At 34.0% G+C, this 21,489-nt stretch overlaps 1 protein-coding gene across 1 annotated transcript; it reads left to right on the forward strand.

Moving 5' to 3' along the window:
* The first annotated feature begins 2,284 nt into the window (after nt 1–2,284).
* LOC123662801 (allatostatin-A) lies at nt 2,285–4,827 on the forward strand. Its single transcript, XM_045597597.1, has 3 exons — nt 2,285–2,514; nt 3,984–4,111; nt 4,520–4,827. The coding sequence occupies exons 1-3, from the start codon at nt 2,285–2,287 to the stop codon at nt 4,825–4,827; spliced, it is 666 nt and encodes a 221-aa protein (XP_045453553.1).
* The last annotated feature ends 16,662 nt before the right edge of the window (nt 4,828–21,489 follow it).

The following is a 21,489-nucleotide window of genomic DNA, read 5'->3' on the forward strand; positions in this document are numbered from 1 at the left end:
CAAGTAAAGAACAGACTACTTCGTAAATGCCATACCCTGCTAAAAATTCCAAATAAAAAATGATGATTTGTATGGCAAGTTACAATTCCAGATAGATCTATCTGGGCTATCTGGTACCAGATAAAAATTGTATGAAAATTTAGGAATACCTGTTTCATACACACAATAGCTTACAATAACTTCCGACAGAATTTTCAGCGGGGTAATCTCCGTTTAATGATTTTCACAAATTTCATATTCAACGTGCGACTCATTCTTGACCAGATGGTGTAGAAATGTTGCCTACCTCAGGACGTCAAACTGCCTTTTTCGTTATGTATCAATGACTGTCTCCGATAAATATATAAAATGATTACAAGCTACAAAGCCTTAAATTAAACCACATAATTACGTACCATTTGTGAGATAAGTACATAAAATATGTTAAATAGAGACAAGGTTTTAGGCACGAGACATGTTTTTAGTTTGCATAGACAAAAGACGTAATGATCATCTAAATAATATCGACTGACTTTTTATATATACTTTCGATATATGGCATACAATATGTGCTTTTTTAAGTTAAAACCTCTCGCTTGTATTCACCATAATATACCACTCGCAATTAAAACGGAATTTGAAACATCTAACTCGTAATAAAAAAGTAAACTTAACTTTATTGTTTTTATAAATTCAAAAATTGAGAAAACGCAATAATTATTAATACGTCAAAGATTTCTAGATCGTCTTGAGTGAACTAAAGCCTTCATCATTACAACCTATACAGTCCACTGCTGGACATAGGCCTCCACAAGTTTACGCCAAAAATAACGTGAACTCATGTGTTTTGCCCATAGTCACCACTAAAGCCTTCGTTCGTGTGTTTTTGTAACTTTCTCCGAACTTAAAGGACTTTTATGAAAGTAACAAAGCTTTCCCGGAAGCTATGTAGCTTTTAATTATCAAGAAATTTCTAAGAACTTCAATGAATTAAAGGCGAAAAGTTAACTATTATTTACTGTTGAATTTAATAATAATTAAAACTAGCAAAGAATCCAAGCTTCTTCGAGCGTGTACGGTTTTGAGTAAAAATTATAAAACTTTGTATCATTTATACAGGAAATCCGTCTACATTTCACCTCGGTTTAGAGATACATAAATAAAATATTTATACATATTTTTCTGAGGTTAACTAATTATTTATTTAATAATAAATATTAATAGAATAAAAAAAGTTCAACAAAATGAAACTATATCTCACTTTTATACTTCTGAGTAACACCTACTTTCGGTTAAGTGTTAAATTAAATACTTTATGGAGAATTTTAATTAAGTTGCTGTACGTTCCGAGATTTCCGGGTGTATTTCCGTTTCACTGCCCCTTTGTCGACTGAGAAACAAATGTCTCCTTGTATTAAATGGACGACGGACTCTATCTTCTATATATATATATATATATATATATATATATATATATGTGTGTGTGTGTGTGTGTGTGTGTGTGTGTGTGTGTGTGTGTGTGCGTGTGTGTGTGTCTGTTTTGTTTTCTTTTTGTCGCATACATATACAATAATTATACATTATGAAAATGGACCAATCATTGAGGTGGGGTGCGGTAGGAAATATCTCTGTCAGGGTTATCTGGAAGATATGGCCTTAATAAGTCCGTCCATTGTATTTCACAGACTGTAACTATCTTTTTGCTTTGTTTGTGACGTATTTGTGGTGTACAATAAATTATAAAATAAAAAATAAATATCTTGCAAAATTCGGGGTATCTCAACTTTGGAAGAACCACAACCTTACAGAAGATCACAGCTAAATAGCAATGGTCTCAAGAAGTGTTGTCTTGTTGTGGTGAGTAAATTAGCTCGACCACTTGGAGGTCATTTTTTTTATACACCAGGTCGGCAAACAAGCGTACAGCTCACCTGATGGTAAGAGATTACCGTAGCCTATAGACGCCTGCAACACCAGAAGCATCGCAAGCGCATTGCCGACCAAATCCCCAATCCCCCCCAGGAGCTCTGGTCACTTTACTCACCAACAGGAACACAATACTGCTTGAAAACAGTATTATTTAGCTGTGATTTTCTGTAAGGTCGAGGTACTACCCCAGTCGGGCTGCTCCATATTTTGAGCAGGAAATTCCTGCTGTGCCCTACCTCAGCTAAATCGGGTCTGAGGAAGGGTCGACAATGCACTAGAAATTCTTCTGGTGTTGTTGGCGTCCGTAAACTATGGTGTTCGCTTACAATTAGACCGACAGAAAAGTAAAATAATAATTGAATTATTTATCCTCAGAATGCTGTACACTTCCGTCGTCATCCTCCTCGTCATTAGCACAGCTGCCTGCACGCCAGAAGTGACCCAAAATGACAACACGCATCAGGATCAAGAAACCACACTGCAGGAACACGTTGCTCCAATGGAAAAGAGATCGCCGCGCTATGACTTCGGCTTAGGAAAGCGAGCCTACAGCTACGTGTCTGAGTACAAGAGGCTGCCGGTGTATAACTTTGGATTAGGAAAACGGTAAATTTATATAATACTAACTGACCCCACAAACGTTGTTTTGCCATAATTTTTTATTAACCGTCTCAATCCTCCCCTAACCTTATAACTTATGTATGAAAAATAGATGTTGTTCGATTCTCAGACCTGCCCGATTTGCACACAAAATTTCATGTGAATTGGTCACGCCGTGTCGGAGAAGTTTAACTACAAACACCGCTTCACGAGAATTTTATATATTAGATTAACTACTCCTACTTCGACACTATTTCTAAAACGGGATGTTTTTCATGTTTGTATTTTTAACGAACTTAAAAAAAATAGGAGGACGTCGTCAAGTCGACTGTATGTTTTTGTTTGTCGTTACATTACAACTTTTGATCAGATGAACCAATTTTGATGATTCGATTTTCAATCGAAAGTTAAAGATTGAAAGACTATTCCTATTAATCGAAAGTTAAAGATTTGAGGAATAGTTTTGTTGTAAATTGGTGTAAATTAAAATCTTTTTTTAGAACAACACAATTATTACTAGGATTTATTTACATTTTTTTTGTTATTTAATGAAGAATACGATATAATCAGTAAAGTATAATTAACACAATTAGGGAATCGTTAATTATAGTTACTGCTTTGAGATTTTAAGAAAATACGCACAGACGGACTTTTTTTAACTAGTTTGCCATTCTTTATCTTAATTTATGTAAAAAGTGCGTCACGCAAAGCCACTGAGTCATGTCAAAGACCTACAAAAAATACGACAACCCTAAAGTTACGACTGTTTTATCATGTGTAAACTGATATCCTGAAAATGGGGAAACGTAAACAGAGATATGACTCAATGGATGGGAGCATATGAATCGATTTCAAATGGCTGCAGATTCAGATCCGGGCTGAGTTTTTGAAGGCTATAATTTGAAGACATCTTGATTCCATTATTATCAAAGCAGTTATGACAAAATGTGTATTACTTATTAATTTATCAATTGACTAGCTCGTTGGCCCAAGTGGCTAGTGGCCCTGCTTTCTGCTCCGCGGGTTGCGGGTTCGATTCCCGCCTGAGTCTGGGTGTATAATTTGTATTTATATATTTATGTATGTAATATTTCTATGTATATTTATAAAAAAAAAAGTATTTTGCTATATCAGCCGGCTGTTACCTATAACACAAGCATTAAGTTGCTTACCGTAGGAACAGACGACCGTGTATGTATTTTAAAGAAAAGAAAAAAATTATTAATTGTAGTTAGTTTGTAACAATTACTCAGATCAGAATGTAGATTCTGGTTCTAAGAATCGCAAATAAACTCGACATTTATTTTCTTAGAATTATCGGTTGCTCAACTATTAAGAAATGCATTCATATTATATCTTTCATGAAAGTCAGTAAAGCCAGTAAGTTGCAAAGGTGTAGTCTTGCAAGGTTACAACTACAATAAAATCAAGTTTTCTCTATAAAATATTCCTTTAACATACTGCATCTTTCGTAGGTCTCGACCGTACTCTTTCGGGCTGGGCAAGCGGTCGGTGAACGAGGAACAGGCGGGACAACATTTTCCTAATGATCTGGACCAGGAAACTTTTGCTGAAGTTATCGATCAGTATGATGACGCTCCAGGTGATTTTCTTTCTATATTTTTATTCTTAAGTCTTCATTTCCATTTCTTCGCCTTCTTTCGACAGGATGGTTCAATGCTACTCCAATGTATATAAAAGTTTTCCTTCTCTTTCGTTTAAAAGAAGATGGGGATGTTTGCCTAGAATTGACATTAAAAAAAAATTGTTTCAAGTAAAAATATGTGTTCTAACTTTGAGTAAAATAAATTATTACGTATTTTTGTATTACCACGTATTTTTGGTTAAAAATGTGGTTGATATTTATTGTAGACATACATATTAATGTATTATTGTTATTAATAATAATAATAATAATAACATTTATTTCAAGACTAGCCCATTATTATAATCGTTACTACAATTAGAGACTTAGTTGAGTCATGACATAAACGTAAAATTTATTCCTCAGGATACGAAACTAAGCGGGCTCGTCCCTACAGCTTCGGTCTCGGCAAGCGCTATTCCGAAGACGAGAATTCAGACGAAAAACGCGCCCGGATGTACGATTTCGGTCTCGGAAAACGACCCCACCTCTATAGCTTCGGTCTCGGAAAGCGAGCGAGGAGCTACGACTTCGGTCTTGGAAAGCGTTTGAGCAGCAAATTCAATTTCGGTCTTGGTAAAAGGGAAAGAGATATGCACAGATTTAGCTTCGGCCTCGGTAAACGCTCGGCGGAGATTCCATTCGACGACAATGACAACTATTACGACGTTTAGATTAATTGTCGATTTTATGAGAACTTGTGTGGAATTGGATCTGATGTAGTGTAAATTATTAATATTTATTTAACGTAATTTAAAAACTCCGTTGTATTATATATAACATTCTTTAATAACAAAAGGCGAATGTAAATTATTTTTTCCTGTGAATTAATATATCGTATAAAAAATGTTATTTTACCGTTGTTTAATAGAATTCCACGTGAGTTTTCATCTTAGCGATTAATTATTGTACTTTTTCTTCTGACTGTACTTTTTAGATAATTAATCCATTTGAATACTGTATTTTTTTTTTCTTTAAAATTTATAATTTAAGTTAATTCTATTTATTTTGTAAGATACTGTTATAGTATTGTAGTTAATATTCGTTAAAGATTGTAAGTTATTCTTAGTATGGCAACATGGATCTACGATACTTGAAATTTTATATTATTCCTATTTCTTTTTTTTACCAAAAACATCTTGTGCCAAATCGTGTAATATTTATTTGACAATCTTTTTTACAGACATTTCCGTCCTTAACCTATTTATTGGTAACCTTTTTTTTAATAAATAAATAACCTTATGTTTTATAGATACGTTATCTCCTGTTAAATTTTTTTGTGAATTAAAAAATAAAATTCCAAATCTACGTAGATCTATGATAGTATCTAACATTTAAGCTTAAGTAAGTTTCTTGAAGACTTATCGACGTGTTGTTTTGAATATAATCATTAAATATACAAATGATAAGAAATTATACAAGTCATAGAAGATTGCATCATTCTTTCGTTTTTGATTTATCCCCAAAACCTAATAACCTATTAATTTAAATGAAAATAATAAAAATACTAAATAAAATATTCTAGGCATAGCCATATAGCAATGTCTACAGTCTTTGAACCTACTATATACTATACCCTACACTGCATACTATCTGTATAACACTTGGCGTGCTACGGCGGCTGGGGGTCGACTTTGGACTAGTTGTGGACTACTTGAAGGGTTGAATAAATAAAACCACGACAGTATTCTGATCTACGTATCGACCACCGACACCGACGTCCGATAGCTCGATCGTTCGTTTATTTAAATTACTAATCTTACATACTATACCACGTAAATAAAGTTTTAGCGCGATCTATTTTGATCCGCACGCCATCTGTCGAGCGCTGGACTAATTTAACATACAACGATATTTAACTATACACAATATTGGTAAACGTTCTAAACACTATCCATATATAATATGCTAAGGTTAAGATGTTTGCTTCCCTTTTTAGAAAGAAACCTCACAACTACTCCACATATACTATATATCATTTTATAGATAATTGCTTGCTCTACCGGCTTCAACAACTAAAAAAATATTATTGCTTTTGTTTTTGTAAAAGAATCAATTATTAAAATTATATATATGACGGCTTTAATTTTGACACAACGTCAACATGATTGACGGTTGGTAATTTTTTTACTTATTTAGTGCGAATTTTTTCGCACGCGTATTGCTAGTAGTTTCTTAATACGATTGTTTCGACTTTTGCATATAAACACCAAACTCAACAGACCCCAGTAGGATTTCCTCCTGTTTCGGGGGTCCGGAATACACCATACACAAGCACAAACGCCCAGACCACGACAAACATCTGTATGGTCAATACAAATGTCCGTAACTCTTTTAATTGTTCTTTTTTACAAATGACTATTTTGTTAGAACAAGTTTCCTTTAATAATAGACTAACGATTAATACCTACACATTTACGTAATAGAAAGCTACAATTTGCAGATTTAAGTTGAATTTATGATTACCAAAAAGCCACAGAAAATAGAAAATGAAAAAATAAACACTGCCCCACTTAGGTAAATTCAGAAAGAAGAAGACGCACAATTCTTCAATAGAGAGGCGAAGTAGAGTTTTTTTTTTATAGTATAAGCTAACATAACATAATATAACAATACACTTTAATGTATACCAAAACAGAAATAATACATATCAAAAAAGGAGGAGGCTACTCAATTCGACCGTATATATATATATATATATATATATTTATGTATGTTCGGGGTACCGATTTTGATAATTATTTTTTTGTTAGAAAGGAGATATCCTAAGTGTAGTACCATGACAAGGGAACCAGGATCTGATGATAGGATCGCAGAGAAATCGATGGAAGCCCTCGAAAATCCTTAATAACTTTTTAATGGGTGTACCGATTTTGATGATTTTTAATTTAATCGAAAGCCGATGTTTATCATGTGGCTACATTTAAATTTAATCGAGATATGATTACAACTTTTGGAGTAATCTTTGATAATGCGTATTTAGTTGACTATTCCTACGTTGTATTACTTGTCGATAATTGAAGTCAGTTTTTTTTCGTTTGCCAGCGAACACAATTATAACAAAGTATAATCAGGTACAGGGCGGCTTTATTTCTGAAAAGCGATCTCTTCCAGGCAACCTAGGAGCAGAGGAAATGGAAGTTCTTAAATAATATTTGATTTATAGCTCGTTCCACTAATATGAAGATTATTCGAAACTGCTTTAATTTTTTTTTACATATAAAATAAGTTTCAACCGAACAATCAGGCTTCTCCTAATCTTGGTGATCATCATTATATGCTATAAATACATGCAGCTTTTGCGGAATTTAAGGCATTTAAGAATAAAATTTATATTTACTTGTTTTCTGTATTAACAAAAGGAAAACTAAACTCTCCCAAAATACCTACGGGAAGATTTTTTACTCAAAATAGCATTATGCATATTTTGTTTTGTAACTTATATACATATATATATATATATATATATATATATATATATATATATATATATATATATATATATATATATATTCATTACAGCCTATACAGTCCACTGCTGGACATAGGCCTCCACAAGTTTACGCCAAAAATAACGTAAACTCATGTGTTTTGCCCATAGTCACCACGCTGGGCAGGCGGGTTGGTGACCGCAGTACTGGCTTTGTCGCACCGAAGACGCTGCTGCCCGTCTACGGCCTGTGTATTTCAAAGCCAGCAGTTGGATGGTTATCCCGCCATCGGTCGGCTTCTTAAGTTCCAATGTGGTTGTGGAACCTTGTTATCCCTTAGTCGCCTCTTACGACACCCACGGGAAGAGAGGGGGTGGCTAAATTCTTTAGTGCCGTAGCCACACAGCACAATAATTTAAGTTACAATGACTTTGATATCGTAGACCTCCTACTATAATATTTGTAACAAAGATTTATAGAATTTTTGTCTGTTTGTCTGTGCGTTTGTGGACGCTAATCTCAGAAACGGCTTATCTTATTTAGATACGGTTTTCACTAATATAATTTCATAAGCTTTACTTAACATTTAGTCTTTGTTGCATGAGAATTGGTGTATAAATAAAAAAGTTATGCCAATTTAAAGAGTCACCCTAATATAACGAATCTAAGAATCATTTTAAGAATCCAAATTTAATCAAAAGATAGATCCAAAAAATGATGTCCAAAGTCACTATGCCATGCAAACGAAGTAGTAAGTGGAGCTAGTATGAAATAAAAACTTTCGACAAGAACTCTACGTTACTCTACAGTGCAGACAATTGAAAATTGTAAAATGTCTGCACGACAGAATCCGCAATTACGTTCACTGTTTATTTATAATCTTCACCTTTCACCGACGTCTCGTATTTGAGACGATGTTGTATTCATTTATTTATAAAAGAGAAACTTAAAAAAAAATTTAATTCTAACTTCTAGAAATATATTTTTTTTCCTACAAATTTTTTCATACAAATTTCTTAAACCTTTTTATATGTACATGTGTGTGTATTTATGTGTATGATTCATCATTACTGCCTATACAGTCCATTGCTGGACATAGGCCTCCACAAGTTTACGCCAAAAATAACGTGAAATCATGTGTTTTGCCCATAGTCACCACGCTGGGCAGGTGGGTTGGTGACCGCAGGGCTGGCTTTGTCGCACCGAAAACGCTGCTGCCCGTCTTCGGCCTGTGTATTTTAAAGCCAACAGTTGGATGGTTATCCCGCCACCGGTCGGCTTTTTGAGTCCTAAGGTGGTAGTGGAACTGTGTTATCCTTTAGTTGCCTACGACACCCATGGGAAGAGAGGGGGTGGCTATATTCTTTAGTACCGTAGCCTTACAGTACACCGTAGTATGATTATATTCTTATATATAAAATTTTGGTGTCTCAATGTTAGTAACAATACTCCTCTGGAACGGCTGGATCGATTTTTATGAAACTTTGTGTGCATATCGGGTAGGTCTGAGAATCGGCCAACGTCTATTTTTCATACCCTTAAGGTATTAGGGGGGGGGGGGATTAACGGAGTAAATAACATATATGGCAAAAACTACGTTTGTGGGGTCAGCTAGTGTCTATACATATATGTATGTACACCTCCATGCCGTCTTATTCTCTGTCATGTCCTTTTCATGCTAGAGGTTGTCTGGAAGAGATCGCTTTTTCAGCGATAAGACCGCCTTTTGTACGTGTTTATATTTCCTTTTTAAAGTCAAATTTTCTTCTGTAAAGTACAAAAAAGTATATTTGTATTGTTTTGTAAACGAAACAGAAATATAAGTCAAAGCAAGTGACTACTTAACTGCAGACTGATTAAGTATTCTTCGTAAATGGTGAAATAACGACTTATAGTATTAGCTCTTACCTTAGCTTAAAATATACTAACGACCCGCCTTGGCTTTGCACGGTCGAAAAACTATCAGTCTACTAGATTATGCATGTTTTATACATATAAACCTTCCTCTGGAATCACTCTATTAACTAAAGAAAACCGCATCAAAATCCGTTGCGTAGTTTTAAAGATCTAAGCATACAGACAGCGGGAAGAGATTTTGTTTTATACTATGTAATAATAAAGTAATTGTGTTTGCTCGCAAACAAAAAAAATCGACTTCAATTACATCAACAAGTAATACAACGTAGATCGACGAAAAATTAGTCAAGTAACTACGCGTTATCAAAGATTACTCAAAAAGTGGTTATCAGATCTCGATAAAATTTATATGTGACCACATGACAAACATTAGCTTTCGATTAAATTAAAAATTATCAAAATCGGTGTACCCAGTAAAAAGGTATTGCGGATTTTCGAGTTTCCCTCGATTTCTCCGGGATTTCATAATCAGATCCTGGTTTCCTTATCATGGTACCAAACTAAAAATATCCCCTTTCCAACAAAAAAAGAATTATCAAAATCGGTACATCCAGTAGAAAGTTATGCGTTATAATACAACGTAGTTCGATGAAAAAAGCGTCAAGTAAAAACGCATTATTAGATATAACTCGAAAAGTAGTTGTTAGATCTCAAATAAATTCAAGTGGGACCAAATGACACACACCACCTTTCGATTAAATTTTTTTTGTCAAAATCGGTCCACCCAGTCAAAAGATCTGAAGTAACATTTTTAAAAAAATACAGTCGAAGTGAGAACCTCCTCCTTTTTGGAAGTCGGTTAACAAACAACGTCATGAAAAAAACTGTAGAAAATAGTATCCACCTACAACTTAGTGCCCAGATGCCTGACGAACGCTCCTTTGTACTGATTCGATTCCTGCTCGGAAATGATATTTGCTAATTATCAAAAATAAAAATAAAATAGTTTTAAATATTATTTTATGTGGCATCAACTCTGCGTTTCCCTGAAGAGTGTCCTAAGCGACACAGTGTATGTCTGTGGAGAGGACCCTTCTTCTAAATCGTCTGCAACAGACGGACTAAGGCCAATGGTGATGATGATGTGGCATTAAGTATTCTTTAATTTTGTCTATATTTCATTAAGTCAGCTCTGGTACTTTTGACCTTTTGACTTATGATTTTATCCGACCCGTTTTCCTTGTAGTCCAGTGTATATGTTGACCAGTGTATGTGAATTTCCTTTATCTTATGTGAGTTCGCTTCAGAGACAATGTCCAGATATAAACACGAATATTTTTAATCATAAAGTAAAACTTTTGGTTTGTCGACCGTAGTATTTATTAATTTTTTTTCTTTACTATTGATATATTTTATTTTATAACTTAAGCCTCATGAGATTTTAGTTGTTTTTGCGTGCAAAAATTGTCGTATTTCGTAGAAAAATGTTTTATTATTACATATCTATCTGGGCGGTACTTGTGCTCGTGCAAACACGATTTTCCCGCGTAAATCTCAATTCAAATCCAAAGAGTTCAAGTTGATATAAAATTAATATTAGGATATATAACTATTTATACAATTATTGTTTTCTTGTTAATTCCCTAAAAAGAAATAATAATAAAAAAAAACGATTTTCCATTTCTTCATTATTAAAAATTTAATTCTTTCATTTACATGCAGATCGTGAACACATTTTTTCTAACAATAGACTTAACATTTAATTAACGAACAAAATGTGTAAAGGAGAAGGAATAAAGGATAATACCAAAGTAAGTTTCGTTCTGGAAAGGGTCCGAGTTGTTAATAAAGTGACATTAACGTACTTGGAACTGTTTAATAATGATAATATTATTGTACTAGTTTTACCCGTAACTGTGTTCATGTTTATACATACATAATTTATGTTTGATTGGGAATAAATTCTCTCAGCTAAGGGGTGATCTGGTCTAATATGTAGATGTATGTAAAGTAGAGATTTATGGCATTTAGTAGAAGTATCGTGGGTTATGTTCAAATAAAATACTAGATCGTTAAATAAGTCCCGAGACTAACCTGGAAATGGCGCATATATTAAAAACTCTTTTGATTTTTAAAATGTACTGGCTATCAATACAAGAATATGTGTCAAATTTTTTAAAATGGAACAATAAAATTATTGATTTTGAAACATTTAAGTGACGCTACGGTTGTAATTTTGATACAATGGAAAAAAACGAGTTTCACGTGTTGATAAAACATTGTTTTTTAATGGGAAAAAATACCTTTGAAGCACAGCAATGGCTTATAAAATGTTATGCAGGATCAGCTCCCTCTAAAGCAACCATTTGTCGGTGGTATGCCGACTTCGAACGCAGTCGCATGGACACCAATGATGGGGAACGCTCAGGTCGTCCAAATGAAGCAGTGACTCAACAAAATATTAACCAAGTCCTCAAAATCGTATTGGAAGATCGGGAGCTAAAAGTGCGAGAGATAACCGAGATAGTGAAGATTTCAGCTGGTAGTGTTTTCACTATTTTACATAAAAATTTGGCCATGAAAAAGCTTTTTTCTAAGTGGGTGCCGCGTTTGCTTACAACTAATCAAAAGGAACAACGTATCAATGATTCAGAGCGATGTTTGGCGCTGATGAATCATAATAAAAAGGATTTTTTACGTCGGTATGTAACAATGGATGAAACCTGGATATACCATTTCACTCCGGAATCCAATCGGCAGGCAGCGGAGTGGAGAGCGGCTGGTGAAAGCCGCCCGAAGCGTCCATGGACTCAGAAATCGGCCGGTAAGGTTATGGCGTCTATATTTTGGGATGCGCATGGAATACTTTTCATCGACTACCTTGAAAAGGGGCAAAATATAAATAGTGACTATTACGTGTGCTTATTGGAGCGATTGAAGTACGAAATTGCGGATAAACGGCCTCACATGAACAAAAAGAAAGTGATGTTTCACCAGGACAACGCGCCTTGTCACAAGTCCGTGAGAACGATGGCCAAAATTAACGAATTGGGCTTCGAATTGCTTCCTCATCCCCCTTATTCGCCAGACTTGGCCCCCAGCGATTACTGGCTGTTTGCAGACCTCAAAAAAATGCTTCAGGGTAAGAAATTTGACTCAAATAGTGAAGTTATCGCAGCAACGGAGGCTTATTTTGAAGCCAAAGACAAATCGTTCTACACACATGGGTTAGAAAAGTTAGAAAAGCGTTGGAGGGACTGTATCGCTCTTGGAGGAGACTATGTTGATGAATAAAAATTAATTTTATAAAAAAGACCTTTTTTTAGTACTTAGTCTCGGGACTTATTGAACCACGTGTTAAGTGTAAAATATTATTGATAATGTCGAGAAAAAATTTGAGTGTCAAGTTTTGTAAAGTAGGTTCTTAAATAGATTTTGAAATAGAATATCGTGAAATAATTTGTGCATGTTTTGTATGTAAGTAGATACCGATAGCGATTACCGTAGCTTATAGACATCCACACCACCAGAGGCATCGCAAGCGCGTTGCCGAACCTATACCCAATTCCACCCAGGAGTTCTGGTCACCTTATTCACCAACAGGAACACAATACTGCTTGAAAACAGTATTATTTTGCTGTGATCTTCTGTAAGGTCGAGGTACTACCCCAGTCGGGCTGCTCCATATTTTGAGTAGGAAATTTCTGCTGTGCCCTACCTGAGTTCAATTTTGCATATTTTGTTAAATGAAAAACTTTTTTATTTTTGTTTTTCCGACGCTTTTAACTTTACTAATAAATATGTTTAAAAATTAAAAAATATCAGTTATTTAAAGGCGTCTTAATTAACGTGTAGGAACAGGATACTACGCAAAATAAAAGGGAGGCTCGATATTGAACACGCTGAAAATTACTTCGTAACAGACTGTAATACGAACATAAAATCAATATGTTTTTAACAAAAGAGGTAATTGCTAGCTAGCGGACCTTTTTCATAGTGATTTTCAAAATACATAGTACCTATTAAAAAAATCGCCTAAAATATTTAGTTGATAGTTTACAAATTCCCGCATTGGAGCAGCGTGGTGGATTAAGCTCTGATCCTTCCCCTATATGGGGAAAGAGGCCTTTGCCCAGTAGTGGGATATTACAGGCTGAAGCGTTACAAATTCAATCAATATTAAAAATAAGCAAAACCAAATATAAATAAATAAATAAAAGCGTGTGGTGTCGCGGGAACCAGCTCCAGATAGGAACGAAGTCCCGTATTATAATATTAATTTCAAGTTATATTCGAGGTATAAAGAAATTAATTATTCGGTTATTCACTTTTTTATTATGATTTTTTCGATAAAAATTTTAAAAAAAAACAACTTTATGAAATTATCTTAATACCTTTAATTTATTAAGAAAGAATATTATAATAATTATCGAATGATATGATAATGAATAATAATAGCAAACTGCAATAATAATAACAGTCATCACGTAGACTATACATTAGACACTAACCATCATATACGACTATACATAAAAATTTTACGCTTTTTTTTAACGTTACAGACGTTTTTTGCCGGGTACCCCTCCGCAACGCCCCATAAGGAACTTCGTTCCAAAAGTATATTTCAGATAAAATAATATACATAAATAATGTAAAAAATAATGGATGTGTTTATTAATAATATTAAAATAGTAACAGAGATTTGAATGTACTTATAAATAAAAGTATTTGTCGGGGAAAAGTATGATGTTAACATGTGAGTAAACAAATGCTCGCATTCCGGTCTCAAAGGTTTCGAGTACAACAATACGATGATAAATGGGACTTCTTTGTGACGTCACGTCCCGTGTGACGTGTCATCGTAGTGCTGTAATGGAAAACTTTTAATGTTGTACTCGAGATTATTATAGTACTCTTTGCCTGATACAATATAATTGTGTACAAACAATATTTGGATGATTTTCAGAACACCGTAACAGTTTTGGGTTACAGACGTTTTTGTGTGTTGATCCATGTCGCTCTAAACGTCAGAGGTCGAGTGTTCGATTGCCTACAGAAACCCTAAAACGAGGGATGTTGTAAAATATGGTTTGAAGATTGATAGTGGGTTGAAATTTTTGCAGTAAGCGACCAACTGATGTAGATAATGAATTTATTAGACTCATTGATTTAATATAATCTTGCACTTCCTGTAATATAGCCTCCTTCATATGTTGAGAGACACAATCAGAACCACTGTGATAAATTCACATTTAAAATATAAATTTTATGGCAATCTTCATTAACATATCTCCATCGTAAAATTTTTATTTTAATTCTGAAGACATTTTCTAAGGACAGTAAACTGTAATAACCTCTTTCGTCCGTCCGTCGCGATAGAAAGTAAATGGCGCAGAAAAAATATTCATACTGGGCGCATATAAGCGTAATAATAGCAACCGTCTGTCTGTATTTCGTTGTCTGTGGATATTGGGAGAATAGGTCATTATTTTTATTCTTAATAAATCCTTTGAATAAATAAATCTTGAATTTGGGTGTTCTGTACATCCATCCATCCATCTCCTGGGGGGATTGGAGATTGGGTCGGCAACGTGCTTGCGATGCTTCTGGTGTTGCAGGCGTCTATAAGCTACGGTAATCGCTTACCATCAGGTGAGCCGTACGCTTGTTTGCCGACCTAGTGACATAAAAAAAAAACATAATGGACAACCACAGTGGACAAGACGCCTACTACCTAACGAGGTAGGTCTAACGAGGGTTGGGGATTCGATTCCTTTTGTCTTCAGGCAATGTAGGTTTTTTTTAATATTCCTATCGGATTTTTTAACTATTCGTATATATAAGAAATAGTAATAATTCTGAATGACAAAGGAAGTTTCGCGCGGCGTCCTGAGGCTGTCAAGAGGTCAGAGTCCGGTGAAGACGTCAACGCGTGGCTCGATTGAGATGCACTTTGTTAAAATCATTAAAATAAAGCATACGGTATGACGATGAATTTTTTTTTTTTTGTTCGATTATCCCACTGTTCGCCCAAATGACTTTTGACGATAATTAGACGAACGCTATCTTCGTATAGAGCTCAGTGTAGTATTCAAATACGTATTTCATATTTACTATGCATTTTATATGCACTAACCAGAACCTATCACATTAATCATGTTCCGCTAAATGAATTCGACACCCTCGTGATTTGGGAGTGATCTTGGATAGTAAATTACTATAATATTAGTATAATACTACTTTATGAGTTAACTAGACTATATTTAAAAGGAAAAAAACGGAATAGAAAATTGTTTTTATATAATTGTTAGTTGAATATGATGACAAAAATACAAACAGTGATTACCTACTTATTTCAGCGTTTTCAGCGCTTTCTTAACTCTTTTCTTGTTCCAAATTTTTAAATCATCTCTATACACTTAAATAGGAAATATTGGCTAGTGAAATTTGTGTTAGTCTTTTGTTTAGTAGCTTTTTAAGCTAATAAAAATTAAACTTTACAAGAAAAACAGTTTGAAAGAAAAACAGTGATTTTCAAATAATTTGCACGTTTTTCAATTTTCATTTAGAAAGTGCGAAATTATGAGTTGTAAGTATTTATCAAAAGTTAAACTTTATATTCAAGTCTTTATAAATAAACAAACTGTATTCTTTGGCAATTGCTTAAGTACACAGATATGTGGGCTTAGTGAGGCTGGCCCTCGTGCGAAAATTTCTATGTAAAATAATATACGCTTTAGCCTGTAATATCCCACTACTGGGCATAGGCCTCTTTCCCCAAATAGGAGAAGGATCAGAGCTTAATCCACCACGCTGCTCCTCTGTGGGTTGGTGAAATAATATAAATATCTACGATTAAACTAATAATTATTTTAAAAATGTAAGTTTTGACTAATTTTCAGAGTAAACATTGAAATTCTTAATTTTTTTAGTCAAGTCTAGATTTAATTCTGGCGGTATCTTCACATTGACCACAGTTTATCGTAATACAATTACAATTTCAAAATCTTGTAAAGCATCCTTAAATAAATTAATTAATTTAATTTAATTTGTACATAGATGTCAGAATTTACAATAAAATATTTTAAAACAAACATTTTGAAGATGAAACATTAGACGTTTGTTCGTTAAGTGTATCAACACTGCTAGCGCAACTAAAAATTCTATTTAATTATATGAAGTAAATAAATTAAACTGCAGAGTTACTTACGCAATGGAAAATATCTCAAAAACATAAAAACATAGACAAATGAAGACCAAATTCTCATAGCAAGTTATAAGAGGCTATAAGATCTATTAGTATAGAGTTATATGAGATTTTTCCCATAAGGTAAATGTGTCAGTATTCATTCATACAAGCCCGAAGCCATGAGCTACAGCTGGTATAAAATGATAACTCACATGAAATCATACAAAAAAACTTTTTATTACCGCGCCGTTACGGTAATGACGTAGAAGCCCAATATGTCGTTTCCATATTCTCCTGTTAAAAGTTCGCTCGGTACATCACGCGACGCGCGCTCGTATGATTTATTCTATTACTTACACTTTTTCATGACAGTAAGAGAGTATTTTTATACTTGTTTTGTAGGGATTAGACAAATATAGCTATGCAAAATATCATTTACTTTTCTAATTTTTTATTTTATTAGTGTTTTCAAATAGCCAATGAAAGGGTAGCGTTACATCTGGCATAGTTATCTTCATTCCAAAAACAATTAAAGCGTTACAGCATCAAAGTAACCAGAAGGGTAGATGGGCAGGGGAAGGGGACATACAAATCCATTGTACATACTTACACAGGATTACACATACTCTCCAGAAACAATGAAATGAACACACAAGGATAGATACCCAGAGCAGAAGCAAATAACATTTGGTAGGTTGGCGGATTCAATTCCCGCCCCGACTCTAAGTGTAAAATGTAATTATTTATTAATGTAGTAGCTACATGTACATTATTTACAATAATCTTTTTTACATTAATCTACTGTTACCTAAAGCACAAGTATTAAGCTACCTCAAGTGTATATTTATACAAAAATACTAATGACATTAATAGAACTTTTACACCATCAGAAGAGTTGTAACAATATCATTACAGCCTATACAGTCCACTGCTGGACATAGGCCTCCACAAGTTTACGTCAAAAATAACGTGAACTCATGTGTTTTGCCCATAGTAACCACGCTGGGCAGGCGGGTTGGTGACCGCAGTACTGGCTTTGTCGCACCAAAGACGCTGCTGCCCGTCTTCGGCCTGTGTATTTCAAAGCCAGCAGTTGGATGGTTATTCCGCCATCGGTCGGCTTCTTAAGTTCCAAGATGGTTGTGGAACCTTGTTATCCCTTAGTCGCCTCTTACGACACTCACGGGAAGAGAGGGGGTGGCTAAATTCTTTAGTGCCGTAGCCACACAGCACGTTGTAACAATAAGCTCAAGTTTATATTTAAAAAAACACATTCTTATTAGTATAAATAAAACAAGAATAAAAAACAGACAATATCATTAGGTACCATCAGAGCGTAATTATAAAACTTTGCAAGACGCGGAAATACCGTTGTAAGTAACGTTTTTAATATACATTTTAATAACAAGTATTATCTAGTTACATTGTCTGCAATATTTTGTATTTTTTAATGTTTTCGCAGAACTTTTAAAATAATAACGATATTTTTAATCCATAATCCTTTTATTAGAAGCGTTTAAAGAGAAAATATTAACATGGCTTAGCCGATGTTAGGAAAGTAAAAGATACTCATTATTTGCGTAATTAATTTATTAAAACAGTGTAGTTATTTGTTCTGTTTATGGTAATACAAAAAACACGTGCGATTTCGCTCAAGACCACACATTTTAACTTTTCCTTCATCTTGCGTAGATGAAGGAAAAGTTAAAATCGCAAAAAAGTTGGCTGGAAAATTCCAACCCAACTGTCGGTAGGTATTAATATTAGGCCTTAAACTTTAAGGTGCATTTTTAAATAAAAATAATTTTTTAAATTTTGAATTAAATATAGCCTGCCCAGGAATTTATAGTAAACCCTTTCGCAATTATTTTCTAAAACACTAAAATAAATATAAAATAGTTTTAATCCATGCAGCAGATGGGTGAAGTTCGTCTCTAGATCGGAACTTCTACTAGAACAATCATTTAAATTTTGTGTTACAAATCATTATTTTTTGATGTAACGTCAATGCTAACCAAAAAATTATAAGTTTAAGTCTTGGTTGACGCCGCTGAGTTTATAAGTATTACATATAACCTATTGTTCCAATAACTGCTAACTTTGGAAAGTAGCAGGAATGATAATAATAAAAATAATACTCTTTGTTGTAGACCATTAAAAGAAACAACAAAAAAAAAACATAAAACGAAAGATGTACAAAGGCGGTCTTATCGCTGAAAGAGCGATTTCTTCCAGACAACCTTTGGGTATAGGACACGAAATAGAAACTGCAGTTAGGAAGTAAACAAATAATTGGTGTACGAATTAGATAATATATAATAATAAACATGCATAATACTTACATATATAAAATATATACATATATAGATACATAATAAATATATATTAATTTAATGATGTTAGTATGTAAAGAGTAACTGCGGAGTTCTTGCCGATTCTTCTCTGCAGAATCTACATTCCAAATCGGTGGTAGCTTCACTTTTACAGAAATAATAATTTTTTTTAAAAGTTTTAATTTGTAAAATGACGATTTGAAAGTGCTCTTGGAGCCTATTTGAATAAAGCTATTTATGATTTTGATTTTTGATTTTGATATAAAGTTAAGGTATGCAATGGGGCAAAAAACCTCAATTTGACACGAGTCTGTGCTTTATCGTACAGTACAAAGTTTTGATTAAGATTAAAGTTTAAATATTAAGCAGTGTTAGTAACAGCCAGAGCACGCGACACGGCGGGAAATCTTCATCACTTATTAAAGAGTACACTAGGTAACTTATTCCGACATACTCTGGTCTGGGTTGGCTTAGATAAATATTCTGACTTGGAATGGACTTGGATATGAATTTACAAGGCGGAATTTTCTACCAAAATTCTGTTCAGTTTTTCCTTACAATGTTTAATGTGTACTAAACATGATTGAGTCATTTAACTATGAGCGTTTTCTATTGGAACTTGAAATATATATATTATTAGCCTAATTTCACTTTAAAACTTTTTCGGGTGTTGAATGGGGGGTTCTGTAGATGGTGATCACGTTCCACGTGAAAAAAAAACCGTATAAGCTTACGACCTACCTAATGGTTAACGGATACCATAGGCTATAGACGTCTGCAACAACAGAAGCGTCACAAGCGCATTACCGACCCTACTATCGACCCTCACCAGAAGCTCCACCACCTTACTCACCACAGTAACACAACATCACTTGAGAACAGCTGCTAGCTGCTTAGCTGTGACCTTCTGTAAGATTAAAGGACAACCCCAGGTTGCTCACTCAGATTTTGAGCAGGATATTTCCCGCTGTGCGTATATCTATCTGTATGTCTGTGTCTCATAAGTGTAGAGGTAAATAAGAGCCCATACTTGGTTCAGAACTAATTTTAAGATAATTAGAAAGACAATGAAACAAAAAAAAGTTGTATATAACATTATATATTGTTGTGTGGCTACGGCAGTAAAGAATATAGCCCCCCCCCCCCCCCCCCGTCTTCCCGTGGGTGTCGTAAGAGGCGACTAAGGGATAACAAGGTTCCACAACCATCTTGGAACTTAAAAAGCGGACCAATGGCAGGATAACCATCCACTGCTGGCTTTGAAATACACAGGCCGAAGACGGACAGCAGCGTCTTCGGTGCGACAAAGCCAGCTCTGCGGTCACCAACCCTCCTGCCCAGCGTGGTGACTATGGGCAAAACACATGAGTTCACGCGATTTTTGGCGTGGACTTGTGGAGGCCTATATCCAGCAGTGGACTGTAATAGGCTAAAATGATGATGAACATTATAAATATGAATTTAAGTTTGTTTATTACGTTTTCACGCGAAAACTACTTAACTGATCATCATGAATTTTTGTACACATATTCTTGGAGATATTAGAAGTAATATATATAGAATATAATAGGATACTTTAAAAAAAGTTAAATACGACCGAAGCCGTCGGTAAAAGTTAGTAAGTATAAAGATAAATAATTCGTACGTTTACATGAAATCGTTTCTTGTCTCAAGTAATAAATAATTAACCTTTTCAAAGCTAACTCTTTTTGTGTATTTTGCGTTTTTTTTTTCAACGATTAAAAGGAAAATGGACCGAAAAATTCCTTTTAAATCTTGACGTTGTTTACAAAACTCGAATTTGTACAAATAAATAAAGATTTTCTATAACAGTTATTAAATTTTCAAATTTGTTTTTGATGTTTAATTAGTTCTTGACAGAATTGTATTAATTATATGTTTGTAAATACTTAAACACGGAAAGAAAATAAATGATTCAACAACGAAAGTTTAATTAACAATTTGTAAGTCTTTAAAATAATTATTATTTGAACGAAATAGAGTAAATAATAATGCTAATAATCGGTATACTCGAATACAAGTAATTATTACTAGCAAAACCCGTGCGAATAATTCGCACTAAATAAGTTTAAAAAAAAAACCTACAGTCAGGCGTCAACAATGTTGACGTTGTTTCAAAATTAAAGCTGTCATATATATGATTTTAATAATTAATTAATTTACAAAAACAAAAGCAATTAATAATTTTTTACTTGTAGAAGTCGGTAGAGCAAGGAATTATTTATAAAATGATATATAAGTTATGTGGAGTAATTGTAAGGATTTTTTCCAAAAAGGGGAGACCTAAAAAGGGACGCAAACATCTTAACCCTTAGCGTATTAATATATATGATGATGATAAGAAGGGTCACACATAACCAATATTTCAACATGACGTCACTTAATCCGGTGTCAACTTAAAAAATATTTAAGTGTCATTTTAAAGCTTAAAAACACGATCTCCAACGCAAGTTAATTAGTTTACCGCGGATGCTCGGCGTTGCTTAATATGTTTAGGATCCGTTG

This window comes from Melitaea cinxia, chromosome 19 (genome assembly GCF_905220565.1).
Source record: "Melitaea cinxia chromosome 19, ilMelCinx1.1, whole genome shotgun sequence".
NCBI lineage: Eukaryota > Metazoa > Arthropoda > Insecta > Lepidoptera > Nymphalidae > Melitaea > Melitaea cinxia.